This window comes from Myotis davidii, unplaced genomic scaffold (genome assembly GCF_000327345.1).
Source record: "Myotis davidii unplaced genomic scaffold, ASM32734v1 scaffold639, whole genome shotgun sequence".
NCBI lineage: Eukaryota > Metazoa > Chordata > Mammalia > Chiroptera > Vespertilionidae > Myotis > Myotis davidii.
The window spans coordinates 1,603,006-1,618,714 of NW_006290541.1; the positions used below are offsets into that span (position 1 = coordinate 1,603,006).

Sequence of the window (15,709 nt, forward strand, 5' to 3'; positions counted from 1 at the left end):
TAAAACTGCCACAGCAAGGTACATGTTTCTAAATGCTTCCTCTCACTTTCTGTACCTATCCCCTTGCTGACTGGAACAGTTCAGACAGGCAGGGGACCAAGGGCTACACCTTGAGGAGCCACAATTAGTTTACAGAATAGAAGGGGCATGGAGGGTTTAAGAATCAGTGCTATTTTGACATCCTGCCCAACTGGCTCCTGAGGTCCCCAATGAGACTGGAGGCTTAGGGGAAGAAGAGCGGGTTAAGAGAACACTCCCTCCCTTCATCCTTCAGTCTCTACACTGCACCGAGACAGCCAAGTGCTCAGGAAACAGACTTCTCAGTGTACACAAACTGCTTGATTTGTGACTGATTTGTTCTTAGGAAAACATGTCCATCAGTCCTCATGAGAGGTTAATATTCTTTACCAAAAAAAGAAAAACCAAATGTATGTGTGACAGCATTTTTACCTTCTTTTAAACTCTCTTTCTTCATCCCTAAGAATTTTTCCTACACATAACACTGCTCGGCAGTTTACAGTGAAGCCCTTTAAAAGGAGAGCAGCTGAGCGGGGGTTAGTCACATCTAAGAGGTGATCGCATTCTGAATTCGAGCCTCTCCTAGTGGCAGGCAACCCTAATCCCTTTAATGGATAATAAAGTCCACTGAAAAGGCAAGAAACTTGCTGAAGAGAATGGTGTATGGGATGGCTTAGGAGAAAAGCAGGCCACTTTTGCATAGACACAGAGGTCACATTTGAGTGGTACTTAAATCCTGCAAGGTAAGCAAGGACAGCCAGTACTTAATTCCCCCTTTACAGACAAGGAAACTGAGGCTCCCTGAGGTTTACTGGCTCATCTTATTCAAGGTGTTTTACAAAGTGACTACGGGAGTTTTAATACTCAAGATTTGTCCAACACTAAGCACAATGACCCTGCCTCTGTTTGTAGGAAGCCATTCTAACACTCCACCAAACACAGACCCCAACAAAACTGACCTGCTTTACACTGATTGAAGAACTGAACAGAACCAAACAAAAAACACCCTAGGACCCTCACTCCTGGGGCCTAAAGATTTCGAGGCTGCAAGGTCCCACCTCTCTTCTAATTGTGATTTTGTTTTCAGATACAATTCAGCTATCCGTAGGATTAGATTCTTATACAGATTAAAAACTGACACCTATCAGTGCTTTTCTGTTCTTCAGAATTTAAGTCGATTTCTAAATTCATCTTTCAATGTTAAATAGGACCCAACAATAGTGAAGTGAGCATGGCATCGAGTCCACGCGATGACAGGCCCGACAGAGGCTCAGTGCCCTGAGCCTGGTGCCAACCTGGCTCATGGGACTCAGTTCACACTCGGTGAATTATACACTAGATGTGAGATTCTGCCTCACACTGAAGGCAGTCTTAGAACTTATCTTCCTAAACAGGAAATTTAACATAAATAGAAATCAAGTAAATAGAAATCTTACCCTATCACTGGGAATTATTTATACTAATTTAATAATTCAAATTATTTTGATTACAAAAAGGTCAAAACAAGAGAAGCTTACTTGAAACCCACCTTGGACAGATAAGGCTGGCCTGCTACAGCCCTATAAGGAATTACAACAGGCTAATATAAGTATTTGCCCAAGAAAATAAATGAAAGGTCCTTGGGATTCTATGTACAATTTTTCCAACTTCCTGTGTCTATAATGACTTCAAAATTAAAAGTGTTTTAAGAAAGCAGTAAACCTGGAATTATGAAGGATACCCCACATCCTGCAGTGTTAGTATTTCATCCAAACAAAGACTCTAAGTTGCCAGGATGCCACAGAGCACCTCTCACTCCATGAATCTTTCTATTGTAAATAATAGAACAATGAGCTGTGTTAACTGCTGCCATCAGACATCCTCAATCAGAAAACCTGATAACCCGCTACTTTCCCATCCTGTCTCTGAAAAGCAGCAGCAGCAGCAGCTCCCATCTAGTCCCCAGCTACCATTATGCCTATTCTTCCAACAACCTTATCTTCACAGGTCAAAGGCCAATGTACTGGCCTGAGGTTTAGTTTCGTGAAAAAGTAGAGGAGCATAAAATACTTGGATTTTCTGAATCAGAAAGGTTAGAGTGAAGTTTTCCCAAATGGCACTCTTGCAGTTGATTGTATCAAGCCTCAAATACAAGTCTTTACAAAGCCCTAGTGAATTCCCAGAAATTTCTTGTTTCATGGGTACCAACAATCTCAATCTAGATTCCTCTAGGCCTGCCGAGGCTACACTTGCTCTAAAACTTCTCATGGTCATCTCAGCAAAGACAGTAAAACACTAACATCAAAGTACAGTAGGTGCACACAACTAGGAAATGATTTGATACTTGTCCACAACTCAGTGTTAACAGGATTTAGGCCCTCTACCCCACAAACGTTTTTCCAAACTGTGTATTAGCTACTTAACTTTTGTATAGGAAATGTGCCTTACACTAAGGCCTCTCTGCACAGTTAAGGCATTGATCATTGAAATTCAGTGTTTTCCAGATTGAGGTGTTAAAAGGAGATTCAGGGAAAAGGGGTTCTAAAGTCCAGAGTTTTGGGGAATCATTAACAGAGAGTCTTTTGGAGAAAGATGTTGGGATACCAAATGACTCAGAGACCTAAACTACAGAAACTTGTTTAACCTAGCACTCCTCAAACTTCCTAGATTCACAACACACTTATGTCCTACAGAAGAGTGTTTTGAAATACACACAGTGGCTGGGAAAATGCTGCCCTTAAGGCTTCTACGCCTAGAACAAGAACCACCTCCCTCCTGCCCCCTTTGCCATCAAATAGAAATGATTTTTTTTTTTTTCATTCTCTTACTCCTGGGTCTTTCAAAAAGCACCTAAAATCCAAACCAGGAAGAAAGTGCTATTGAAGACCACTCTACTTTCTCCTGTAATATGCTTTCTCCATGTGGTAACTCACAACAGGAGCATTTCCACTTTTAGGGTCTATGGTTCAGCATCATTACTTACTACTGATAATTTAGTAAAATTACTTGGCGAGAAAGGGGATTTTACATACATTAAGATCTCATACAAGTGGTTCACAAATGAGGCCATTCTGGCTCCAAAGAGACAACTGGCAGTATCTAGACATTTGGTTGTCACAACTAGCGGGATGAGGGTGGTATGACACTAATGTCCTATAATACACAGGACAGCCGCCTACAACAAAGAATGACCCACCCAAAAAGGCAACAGAGCCGAGGCTGAGACATATGCCCTTTTATCTACACCTGTGCCTTCGCCCACGCCCTCTGCCCATAAAAACACCAGTGGAAATATCAGATTGAAAATGCTCTGTGGAAACTAGACTGAGTGTGCTGTGACTGGGTTGGGCAAGCTATTGCTCCACAAGTGGTTAGGATTGATCCTTCACTCACACCTGGCACATCAGACCTGGCTGTGCCTTCCCACTGTACTCTCTGAATTACTTTTGGCATCTCCGGTGTCTAAAATAAAACCAAAAGCCCAGCAACCAGAGACCACACCCACACCGTTGCCCTTGGTCTAGAGTGGAAAGCGCACTCCACAGGTAATAAAGCAGCGGGGTTTAGACCACTCTTCTTTACCTTCCTCAGATATTGCCTCAGCCAGCTGCCAGGGGGTAAACCGCACTGTCAGAGAAATCTCAACTACGGCTGCAGTTTCTCATGGAGGCTGAACTTTTGGCAGGAGGTCTGAACAGCAGTCCTTCTGGTGGTGCAGCCCGTGGCTGATGAGGTTTCTTTCAACTGCCCCGTTACACCCCTGGGAAGGACACAACCCTCATGAGGATTGATGGACATGCTTTTGACAGAACATGGTTTCATATTACACTGCAAGATTCCAGGGGCTGCATAAAGTGATGACTGGCTGCTACCTGCTCACGATTTCTGACCTTGCCAATGTATAGGTCATATAATCTAATAAAATATAAAAAAGAAACTGCCTCAAAAGAAAACGATTCCCTAGGCATAAAATGTCCATGCATGTACATATGCGTATGTTTTTTGCATAGAAGATATAGACCTAAAGTTAGTGTGGGAGAATGAAGTCCAAAGCTTGGTCTGATTTCACACCTAACAGGAGTGGGGTACAGACAACTGGTAGACACAATGCACTAAGAATGCAATGGAAAGCCAAGTTCCAATGTCTGAAAGTATCTTGCTGCCAACAAGAAGGAAAGGAGAGTAACATGTAGTTATTCTGAATACTAACAGTGGCCAGAAAATTGCAGGCCTGTGTACCCGTTATATAATTATAAACTTCTGTATTTAAACCTTCCCACCTAGGCTGGGGAGAATCAACTTACCTTGAAATTTGTAGGTAATCTTGAACTCAACACCAATTCAATGCCCAATTTTTCTTCAGGCACAACCTCCTAAAAACTAGCTACTTTTAAGAAACTCAGAAGAACTTGAGGAAGAAATAGGCATCACATCTACTTGTGTTTCTGACAGCGTTTCTGTCTGGTGCAAGTAAGCAAACCACACGTACTTACCATCCTCCATGTCTTCCTCCGTGTTGTTGTGCCCATCACTCATGGCTACATTCCCGTTGATAACAGGGTTTTGAGTAATTCTTGGTGGGTCATCTGTATCTCCAGCTTTAAAGAAACAAAGAAATTCCATGGTTTTTACCTTCTTGACTTAAATTAAATAAAACTATACTGGTACTTTTGATGATTTCTAGGCACTAATAAGTTAAAACTGTGTCAAAATAAATGCACCCTAATCCAAAAGGCATTTATTAGTATGTTTACTAAATATGAACTTGGGTTGATTTCCAAAATGCTAAATGTACTTTAACATGCACTATACCACATAGTAATCTGCTCCATCTGCAATGATATTTACTTTGAAGTAGGTTTCTTACTCATTAAAACCAATCAATCCTAGAGAAAATGTTGATTTATGAAATATATACAAGTGTACAAACATTCTATCTTTTTAACACAGATACACATCAGTACCTTAAAATATTAAATTATCATTCTCAAAGTCTCTGGATAATTACTGTATAACTGAAGTATAAATCCATGCAAAAACCATTCCTTTTACCGTTGCTCAACTTGCTCAAACCCTGAAACGTGTGCTTTTTGGGGGGCACAGGGAATTGGGAAGGAGGCCCCTGGGAGGATTGGCATGTATAACAGGCCCAGAAAGGACCAAGAAACTAATAAAATGATTTGATTTTTTTATTCTGAATGCTTGCTTAAATATGTCTTGGAAAACATTTACATAGAATCAGAAGTATGGATTCAAACTTTTAAGCAATGGCTCGGAAATATAAGGTGTCAATTTTAACTAGAGTTCTCATCACTATTTTTACCAATTAATTTAAAAACCATCTTCTTTCACTGGCATAGGTCCATGATGTAAAAGAAGAGGGGAGTGGGAAAAATGATGAAAAGCCAGGACTTAGGTAGTCTCTACTGGTCAAAAGGGCCATATTTCACATTTTTAGATCCTTGCCATCTTCCACATATCAGAATAGCTCATTACAACTAACACTGGTCCCCAATTTAATCAGTGCTGTACACTGAACTTTCCCTGGGGCATCAGACACTTCTATAGAAATTAAAGAGCCTCAGCTACGAACAGGAGATTTAGTTTTAAAAATATGTACATAGGTGTGTCCTCGACCTCCAATATTTCAGTCTTTCCAGCATTTATATCAGCACTGTTCAATTCAGCACCATGGATAGCACCATCCCTTTCCCTCTCTAGACACTCCAAAACCCCAAACTATCAGGTTACATCTCTCAACCAATTCCTGAATATAAACTGTACTTTTCCCTTCTTAAGCATCACACACACCTTAGAAATCATTGGAAGCCAAGAAACCGGCATTACCACCACATTTCAACAGACCGTTTCCAATCTTAATACTCTTAAAATTAAGTTGTTCTATTAAATCAATATATACACTTAAATTAACAATGAGTTAAAAACTATTCTTAAAAATAAATCTTTTTCTAAAGTGGTCCCTTGACCACTACACCCTGACAGAAAAATTGGTGGAGGGAAAATATGGCAAAGAGAAGTTCCTTTTACCGTTGCTTACCTAGCTCAAACTCTGAAACATGCTTTAAAAGCAATGAAAAATCAGGTACTGTGGCCAAAATGTCTTTCACCCACAGTTATCCTCCAAAATTAACTACATGAAAATACCACAGAAATATTTTATGGGGAAAAAGTAAAAAAGTCTTGAGGAGGCTTATGAAATTAATAACACACAATCCACTGATAGAATATTGTACAGCTGGGTACCTATATGGAAAATTCAAGTCAAGTTAAAAAAAATTTAAGAACCAAGCAATCAATGCAGCCTTTGTTATGAAAGAGATAGAGTATGTTGGAATATGTAAATTATTCTTTCTCTTTGTATGAATAAAGAAGCACTGAGAAAATACACAGAAACTATTAAGAGGTTCTATAGAAGCTGAAGAGTATTTTTCACCATATAGACACACTGCCACATGTGAATGTACTATAAATTTTAAAGTAATTTGTTTGACACATGCCCTATACTTTTAATTTAGGTCCTTGGTTTAAATCTGTCCGACTGCAATTGCTTTAAAGTATGGTTTATAATGAGCAAATGCAAATGTGACAAATAATTCTCTGTGCACAAAACAAAGCACTGCTCCTAAAAGTAGGGTGATATGTAAGGGTAAGCAATCTAATAAACTATGGCAAGTGATAACTTGCCTGAGCCATGATTCTGAGATCCAAGTGAATTCAGATTATTGCTGAAAGTATTTTTAAAGATTTGTTTTGGTGACTTGAGATGGAGCACTTTTTCACCAGAAATTACGGTGCTCATAAAAGTAAAGATCGATTCAAAAGATCTTATGGATTACCATCCACAACACCTTAGTGTGGGTTGGGAAAAATGAATAAATTGGACCACAGTTTTTTGGCAGAATTAAATGCAATATGGTGAATAAAGAGAGTCTAATATTTTATGAAACAAGAGCTCCTGTTCTATTGTTAATGAAGACAGGATTTCTCTGAGTTGACCCCAGAAGGCAAGGCAGGTAGAATAACAGTTGAACAGGGTTCTCCTGGAAAATACCCCATCTTTTACACAAAGGTACACATTCAGCTAGGCTGACCAATTTGCTCTTTCCCACCCTTCATAAGCATAAAGATGGGGGTCAGTGGATGTGAAAGGGCACAAAGTCCTAATTGGTCCACCAAGTACATGAGAATCCAGGACAACGGGCCCCATGAAGCTCCCAACCAACTGCCATGGGACCTTTGCAGAAAGTTGGCAACTCAAGTCTAGCTCTTGAGGGACTGAATATCCAGTTTTTAAAAGCTCCTCATAAAGGCGTTAGTTCACAAGAGGATTAAAAGTTTAATTAAGACACAGTAAATCCCTGGACCAGAATTAAATGAAAGTACCCGATAACCACAAAAAGTCTGTACTAGGCTTGCAGAAATATCCTAAATAATAAACTGCCTTCCTTATCATCAAAGGGGTGCAAGATTGGTGTATACATATATTTATTGCTATATATAGTGATCCTGCTCCTGAATTTTCGTGGACGCACAGCTGGAATTTTCCCAGGTGTGTTGACTCTCATCTAGCCCATATGAACAACACTAATTTTTTGATACACAACAATCTCAAATAATAAGACTGGAGACATGTTTGGCAAACACTAATGACCATATGGAATGCCTCAAATAAACAGATAAAAGTCCCTGATAGGCCAGGTGCCTGCTGGGGGGGGGCGCATTATCAATGCAAAATATACGCTGACAGAAAAAACAACAGAAATCATCTCCATTACTCATGGGTAAGCCTTTTGACAACAAACCTTGTGGTAAGTATCAGAGGCATAATTTTAATAAATATGTAAAAAGACACAAAATACTTTTTTTTAAAGAGTGAGTTTAGAAACACACAAAAGACTACCTTAGCTAGTTACAAATCCTCTATATCCTCCTTTTTACTGAGGATGGCTATGCTTATGTCAGCTTTCCTTCCTGATGATTTTCATTTGTGATGTCATAACAGACCTACTAACCCAGAGAACATGGCCAATTGCTATGGAAATGATGCAGCACTAATTTGGCACCTGAATCGACCGAATGAGCTAATAAATGAAGAATATAATTCCAACGTGTTGGCTTTGACATTTTCTGTCACTTCATTAAGATTTTTCAAACTTCCCAAAAAGGCTGGGTTTAGGAAAACCAAACACCACAATAAAACTTCACAGCCTTTCAACTAAGATAGTTTCAAGACCACAAAGACCCTGGTACACAAAGATCCAGCCTTTTCTCAGATTCAGTCTCCACTCAGTCCCCCAGAGTCCTCCTTGAATTTCCCATCTAGTGACACAGCCCAGTGAGCAAAACCAGGACTTGGTTAAAATAGCAGATTACGTGCCGAAACCGGTTTGGCTCAGTGGATAGAGCGTCGGCCTGCGGACTGAAAGGTCCCAGGTTCGATTCCGGTCAAGGGCATGTACCTTGGTTGCGGGCACATCCCCAGTGGGGAGTGTGCAGGAGGCAGCTGGTCAATGTTTCTCTCTCATCGATGTTTCTAACTATCTCTCTCCTTTCCTCTCTGTAAAAACTCAATAAAATATATTAAAAAATAGCAGATTACGGATTACCAACTTAGTCCCTGAAGTGGTCGAACAAGCCTTTAACTGCATCTCTTAATCCCAACTCTACCAGATCACCCTGAATTCCAAGTCAAACCCCACCCCCAATCTGTATGGTCTTCCTCCTCACATCTCTCCAAGCATTGAACCCATTTTAAAGAATATTACATAAAACAGAGGTTATCAAGATAAATTAGAACACTGATATCTTTCTGCATACTCATTTCTTAATTGTCAATCCCAAATATATTTCAGAAGGACAGCTGAGAAATATCAGTATTGGTTCCGGAAACCTATCAAGCAGCATCAAGATTCCTAATCTGAACTCCTGAGTCACCTTCTTGTCCAAGTCTGTGGTTTCCAGCCATGTCTGCATGGCTCTGCAGCAGAATCTGCTGGGTTGGGGGAGGGGAGGGTTCTCTCATCCACATCAGAGTGACTGCATAGAATCTCTAGGAGCCTCAACATTCTTTTTTTTTTTAATTCCCCACAAAATAAGGACCAGAAACAGATTCAAGCAACTTCAACAATTTAAATACTCACCTTCAAAAGGCAAAGTATCTGGCTCTATAGGGTGGCTTTTATGGCACAATACTACCATGTTAGGTTCTCTGTATGTATAGTTAACAAGAACCATTCCTATGTAAAATGTGTGTATGGTTGTATGCATATATTTTTACTGTGAACCTATACATTGCAAAGTAGTAGTTTAGAAATCTGTAAAACACTAAAGGACAACCAGAAAAGAAAATGGTGTGCAGTTATTAAACTTGATGTAACTTAATTGTAACATTCAATTTACCAGCGATTCTATTTTCTATGGCAAAGAGTTTGACACTAGAAAAACAGAAGCAATACTTGATTTATTTTGGTAAGTGTTTAGGATATTTAATAAATGACTGTCCAATACAGTAACAGTAAAAAAAGGGGGGGGGGCACAATAGCCCAGAAACAGAATGAGGATGTTAACAGGGTTAATGGAGGAATCTGGTTGGGAGCATTTGAGATCTTGCTCCCCGGTATAGGTTGTTAGCTTGACTCAAATAAACGCTTACAAAAATTATTTAAAAAAACAAAAAACTTGGTTACTAGTTCCTTAGTTGTTAAGTTGCTAACAACTGGAAACTGGGTGAGGAGTACATGGGCACACAGCAAACCTTTTAAAAAGATAACACAGCAAAATTTCAAGCCTAAGAAACAAAGAATATAACATTACATTTATATATGGAAAATTTTAGCATGAAGCATTCACATAAGCATATCTGAAATTCTCACACAATTAAAAGGAGAAAAGAAAGTGGAAAGAGACTTGACTTTGGGTGGTAAATGCACAATGCAGTATGGAGATGGTGTTAAATAATAGCATATTGGAAACCTGTTTGGTTTTATTAACCAATGTCATCCCAATAAATTAAATAATAAATAGATGGGTGGGTGAAGAAAAAGGGTAGCCTGGGAGTCGAGGCAGGAAAAGCTTCCACAGAGATGCCTGGGTAGGCATACAGAGCGAAGTTCTTCAGGAAGGTCGCTGGGAGGAGTGCTGGGGAGGAGAGATCACGTCTGTTGTCCTGGGGCAGTGTGAGCAGCACCTCAAGTTTGCTTGAAGTAGCTCATGAACCATTAGCTCCCATTTACTGGCCCCGCACTGGGTCTCAGGTAGTGATCACAGCCCCTGAGAGGCAGAGTGGGATGAGAGAGATCATGTTACCAGAATGGGTCACAGCCAGGCACTCTGAGGGGATTGCCACCAAGGAACCCAGGTCTAGAAAGCATGGCAGCCCTGGCTCTTTCTCCACCTTTCCTCCCTAACATGCTATGTGCCCCTTTCCTCAAGGCGGCATGCTCACTCCTTAGATACAAGTTTGATGGAGGAGCCAAATGAATCCAGAGGTCCTAGTCAGGAAGAAAATAAAGATGAAAAAAAGTCCTAAGCATAGGGACACGATGCTGTGAGATTTTTAACTCTATGAGTATACACTTTTTACAATGCCCACTCTCAATATAACCCGTAGTCCTGCACAACTTCCATATTCCCCAATTTCATGTTTCTATGAAACTCATTGTGATAGCATGGATTCACAATTACTATAGAAATAACAGAGATCCCTTACCATTTACCCAATTTTCCCAAAAGTACGATTTTGCAAAGTAATATTACAATATATCACAACCAAGATACTGACGTTGACACAAGATACTAATCCAATTCCTATTCACTTATACTCATTTTATGCCATGTACAGTATGTTTATTGTTCCCACAGTCAAGATACTGAACAATCCCAACACAAGGACCCTCAGAGTGCACTTTCCCATTCATACCCACGTCCCTTACGTGTGCCCGCGACAAACCCTGGCAATGACTAATCTCCACATCTATAATTTGTGATTTCGATGATGTTACAGAAATGGACATAGGTATGTAACCTTTTGGAAGGCCTTTCAACATTCAATGAGACTCCCCTGAAACATATATTGCCAAGTAGGGTTCCATGGCAGGGACACACCATTATCTGCCCACTCACACCTGCTAACATCTGGGTTGTTTCCAGTTTGGGGAACAGTATGAATAAAACTGCTATAAATATTTTTGTACAGGTCCTGTATTTATTTTTACTTTTGGATTTTCAAGAATGAAATGCTCACTGCTCACAATGGCAAGGCAATGGCTGCAGAAATGCATTCGGGGAAACAGTGACCTCCCCTGCGAGCCAAATGGGAAGGAAGCTACTGTTTGATATGTCACCTTCCAGGCTTTCTCAATGTTCACATACAGACATATGTGCATGAACTTTTTCTCTGGAAAAGAAACGGTACACTAATCGTAATACATGGATCAATTACAGCTATTCTGAGTCAACATATATGCACATATGCATAAATATGCACATGGATACATGGATTTAATTTTGAACAGCACCATAGCATTATGTCATGATTTACTCAAGCATTCCCTTACAGATGACTGTTTCTAGTTTGACGGCTGCCCCCCCGCAACTTGCATAATGCACAGTAAACAACTCTGAACTCTGATTTTCACCCTGCTGCATGTCTTGTAGCCACTTCTTTCTCAAACAGATCTAGTCCCCAAGTAGCTCTTCACATCAAAGAACCAGAACTCTACAAAATGGCTCCAAACAACTAAATCTCAAGACCCACCTTCAGCACAAAGTTCACATACTGTGTTCAGGAGAACTTCTCCAGCTCTCGGGCACAGCTCCATTACTATTTTTTGGAGGGATCCAAATACAATCAATTTCTTGATGGTCTGGCCCAGAACAATCTTCAATGTATGGAACCGAGCTCCAAGCTCACAAAGAGTGATAGGCAGCTGACAGACCAACAGAGACACAGAGGTGCACTGAGCAGGACTAAGATGCAGGGCGCAGCAACCAGCCAGTTATAAAGGGAGGGTGTCCAGAAGCCAGGGCAGCACTGACCTGTGGGGGGGACACACAGCAACCCGAAGGGAGGTGGGCAGTCTTGAGGAACACCCAGGCTGGGAGCTGCCGCGCTCCCTAAGAAACCAGAGCCTCCTGAGGGCTGGAAAACAACTTCCTGCCACTTGGAGAGAACATCTCGTTCTGGGAGAAAACTTGGTAACTGTGAAGTCAACTCCACTTCCCTCTGTGCGAGTCGTCTAAGGCAGCAGTCACCAACCGGTGGTCGAGGATCACTGGTGGTCTGTGAGGTCTGAAAGGTTGGCGACCACTGGTCTAAGGCAACATTAGGCCTCAGACGAGACCATGGAATACAAATACAGCCAGTCCTTGGACAGAACCTGAGGTAACCAGGGACTGAAGTTCTTACAAGAATACAAACGTGAGGACTCTCAGATCTGAATTACTCTGCTTTCCCCTCAGGTCAGTATTTTCTCCCTTCCTTGAGTCAGTGGCTCCCAAAGTTTACCACCCTCATGGCCACTGGTTGGGGAGAAGCAGGTGCCAACAAGACAACATGGCCCCTCCTCGTCCAGTCACAGACAAGGACCACACTGCCCACTGGCTCCAAGGAAACAAAAACGCTTTCGGGCCCTCACTCCCTCTGTGCCTGACGAGGAAAGTGAAGCCTCCAGGAAGTAGTCAATTTCTGAATGTGATCCTAAGTGGAAAACTTCAACTATGCTTCAAAAAGATCATTTCTAATCCATTACCATGCCATTACCAAGGACTTCAAGCATCCCTCTAGGTGGGCATGCCCTATTTGTCTGCAATCACAGTAACAACGAAGAAGACATTCTAATGATTTCTAACACATCTTTCCCAGACAGGAAGCACCTGGGAGGTGAAGGCAAGCATTTCTGGCCGGGACTGGGCAGAGCCCACACTCTTCTCTCAGAAATTAGTCAACCTACTACTTATCAATCATCTTGTGTGTACCAAGAGCTGGGAGGGGCTCTGGAGCTCAGGCCGGAACAGGCAGATAAGCTATGGGAGGAGACAAGAGGGAACAACTGCAATGCAGGGGGAAACAGTATTAACAGAGCCACGGGGCTTGGACATGTATCATCAGCCATAGACAAAAAGGCACAGGTCAAAACCACGAATGTAAAGGAGCCAGGTTGGCAGAGAACCTAGAGAAACACATTCTAGTTGGAGTGGCAATGCAGAAGATGGGAGATGAGGTTCAGACACAGGGTGGGCAGGGCCAAGGCTGTGAAGGGCCATGAAGGCCATGATAAAGACTCTACATTTCATTTCCAAATGTTCCCTCTGGGATATGCTCCCTCTGGGAAGAGGTAGAAAAGGGTAAAGGTGCAATAAAATGGTAACAAAAGGAGACTTGACTTTGGGTGGTCAACATAATACAATATACAGATGATGTAGTATACAATTATGCACCTGAAAGCTACATAATTAATAACCAATGACACACCAATGAATTCAATAAAATTTTAACTTAAAAAGAAAAAAGAAAGAAAAGAAAGCCACCATGGCCTTGAAAGCACTGCTCAAAGAAGAGCGTTCTGGTCCACCAGAGCTAAGATGGTTCCAGTGTTTGGAACTTGGCTGCCAAGCCCAAACACCCATCTGGTCAAGCCTGACAGAGGCCTCCCTTGCTGTGTTGCAGAGGATGTGGGCGCCCCTCAGGGCTAGCTGCCAGGTTAGCAGGGCAGCCTCCAGAAGCTCTCAGAATTCCTTTGGTCATATTATTAACAAGAAAATGATGACTTAATCAATACCACAACTCTAAAGTGTTCTGGTTTTATTACTTTTATGACTTTTACATGATTTGGCTATATGCACCTCCCATTTAAATGGCTGGCTAGTCCGGCCAGCATGGCTCAGTGGTTGAGCATCAACCTATGAACCAGGAAGTCACGGTTCAATGCCTGGTCAGGGCACATGCCCATGTTGCAGGCTCAATCCCCAGTGTGGTGCATGCAGGAGGCAGCCGATCAATGATTCTCATCACTGATGTTTCTATCTCCCTCTCCCTTCCCCTTCCTCTCTGAAATCAATAAAATATATGTTTTTAAAAATGGCTGGGAGTCCTGTCCTACAAAGCCAGGACTTCTTTGGTTCTCTGCCACTGGTGAGCCACCACAGGGCCTGATGTCGATGTCTGCCCAGCTACTAAGTAGTAGAGCCTGAAGGTTCAAAGTAGACCACTGTATTGAAACCCGACAGTTGGCTCTATACTCTGAAGTAATCCCAATTTAAATTAGTTACATGAAAATAAAGCCACAAAGAAGGCCACATATAAACTTGTGTTCCTTAAATAAAATTATTTGTTTGGGGCTTTCTGTTTGGCTTGACTATGTAAAAACCATCTGCTCCCTGGAGGATCATCCTAACTGCCAGTCATGTCTGTCCCACAAACCCTGACTGATGACTGAATGCTGGCTGGGCACTGAGAGGGATGTGCAATGCTGCACAACTGCAGAGCCTCCCAGCATATGTCCATTGCTTTCTTACACATCTGATCTTGCTCCACAGAAAAAGAGAAACAGCATTATCTGCTAAGTTGTGTAGCACAGGTCACTTGTGGAAACAAAGTCCCAGCATACCCAGCAGACACAGGTTCATGGAAGCTACAAGATGAAGGTAGAAAATGTTTGCAATACACAAGAAGCAAAGGATTGACCCTCAGAATGTAGAGTTCCTAAAAATAAGGAAGAAACAACCCAACTACAACAAAGGAGAAATGAATAAGAAACAAAAGACTAACAAATATGCTCGACTTCCCTAATTAACGCAATACCATTTTTCATCTACCATATTAACAATGGAAAATATTGGAAATGCCCACTGATACTGAAAGTCTCGCAAAAAGCGTGGCATCTAATGGCTATCTGAAGTGCACATTTACAGTCAAATTATTCTCCCCAAAGGCAGTATTTAATAAAATCAAATCTTTTCAAACAAAATGTCATTTCTAAGAATTCATTCCAAAAAAAAACTAGACTATATACCCAAAGGTACACACAAGCAAATTTCTTACATTGAAATACCATTTTTTACAGTGAAAAATTGACAACCTAAGTACCCATTAACATCAAGGGCCAAATATGATATAGCTCCATTTATATGAAGTGCTTAGAGCAGGGGTGGGCAAACTTTTTGACTCGTGGGCCACAATGGGTTCTTAAACTGGACCGGATGGCCGGAACAAAAGCATGGATGGAGTGTTTGTAATGCCTCAAGTTGAGGGGGAGTGGGTATATAAGGAACAGGGAGATTGGAGAGGTGATGGACAGGGGATACAGGGGCTTCTTTTTGGTGAAATAAGAATCTTCCAAAATTGACTGGGATTATGGTTGCACAACTCTAACTATACTAAAAGCCACTGGACTGTACATGGTGGATAAGTGAATTGCAAGGTATGTTAATTATCCTATATAATAACGAGCTAATATGCAAATGGTCGTCATGCCCTCACGCCGGGGGACCCGAGGCCATGCCCCCCGACCCCGGGTCCTGAGGCTGCACCCACCCGCCCAGCGGGACTTGATGGAGGTGGGGCTGGCCGGGGACTTGACTCTGGGTCCCGCAGCGTGCCCCGGACTCTGACAGGAGGGTGATTTCATATACATTTTACTAGCCCTGACCAGTTTGGCTCAGTGGATAGAGCATCAGCCTACAGACTCATATA

At 41.6% G+C, this 15,709-nt stretch overlaps 1 protein-coding gene across 3 annotated transcripts in view; it reads right to left on the bottom strand.

The window, feature by feature from the left end:
- Positions 1–5,875, bottom strand: part of USP7 (ubiquitin specific peptidase 7 (herpes virus-associated)) — a 35,427-nt gene extending 29,552 nt beyond the window's left edge. Inside the window, exons 1-2 of one of the 3 annotated variants that reach the window (XM_015563799.1) lie at positions 5,809–5,875; positions 4,491–4,595 (exon numbers count right to left, since the gene is read on the bottom strand). In XM_015563799.1, the coding sequence (XP_015419285.1) occupies positions 4,491–4,533 (43 nt within the window). In that variant the 5' untranslated portion in view covers positions 4,534–4,595; positions 5,809–5,875. Of the gene's footprint in view, positions 1–3,579; positions 3,758–4,490; positions 4,596–5,808 lie in introns of those variants that run through there. The other 2 variants (XM_015563800.1, XM_015563801.1) reach the window with 2 other exon arrangements.
- Positions 5,876–15,709: the final 9,834 nt, after the last annotated feature.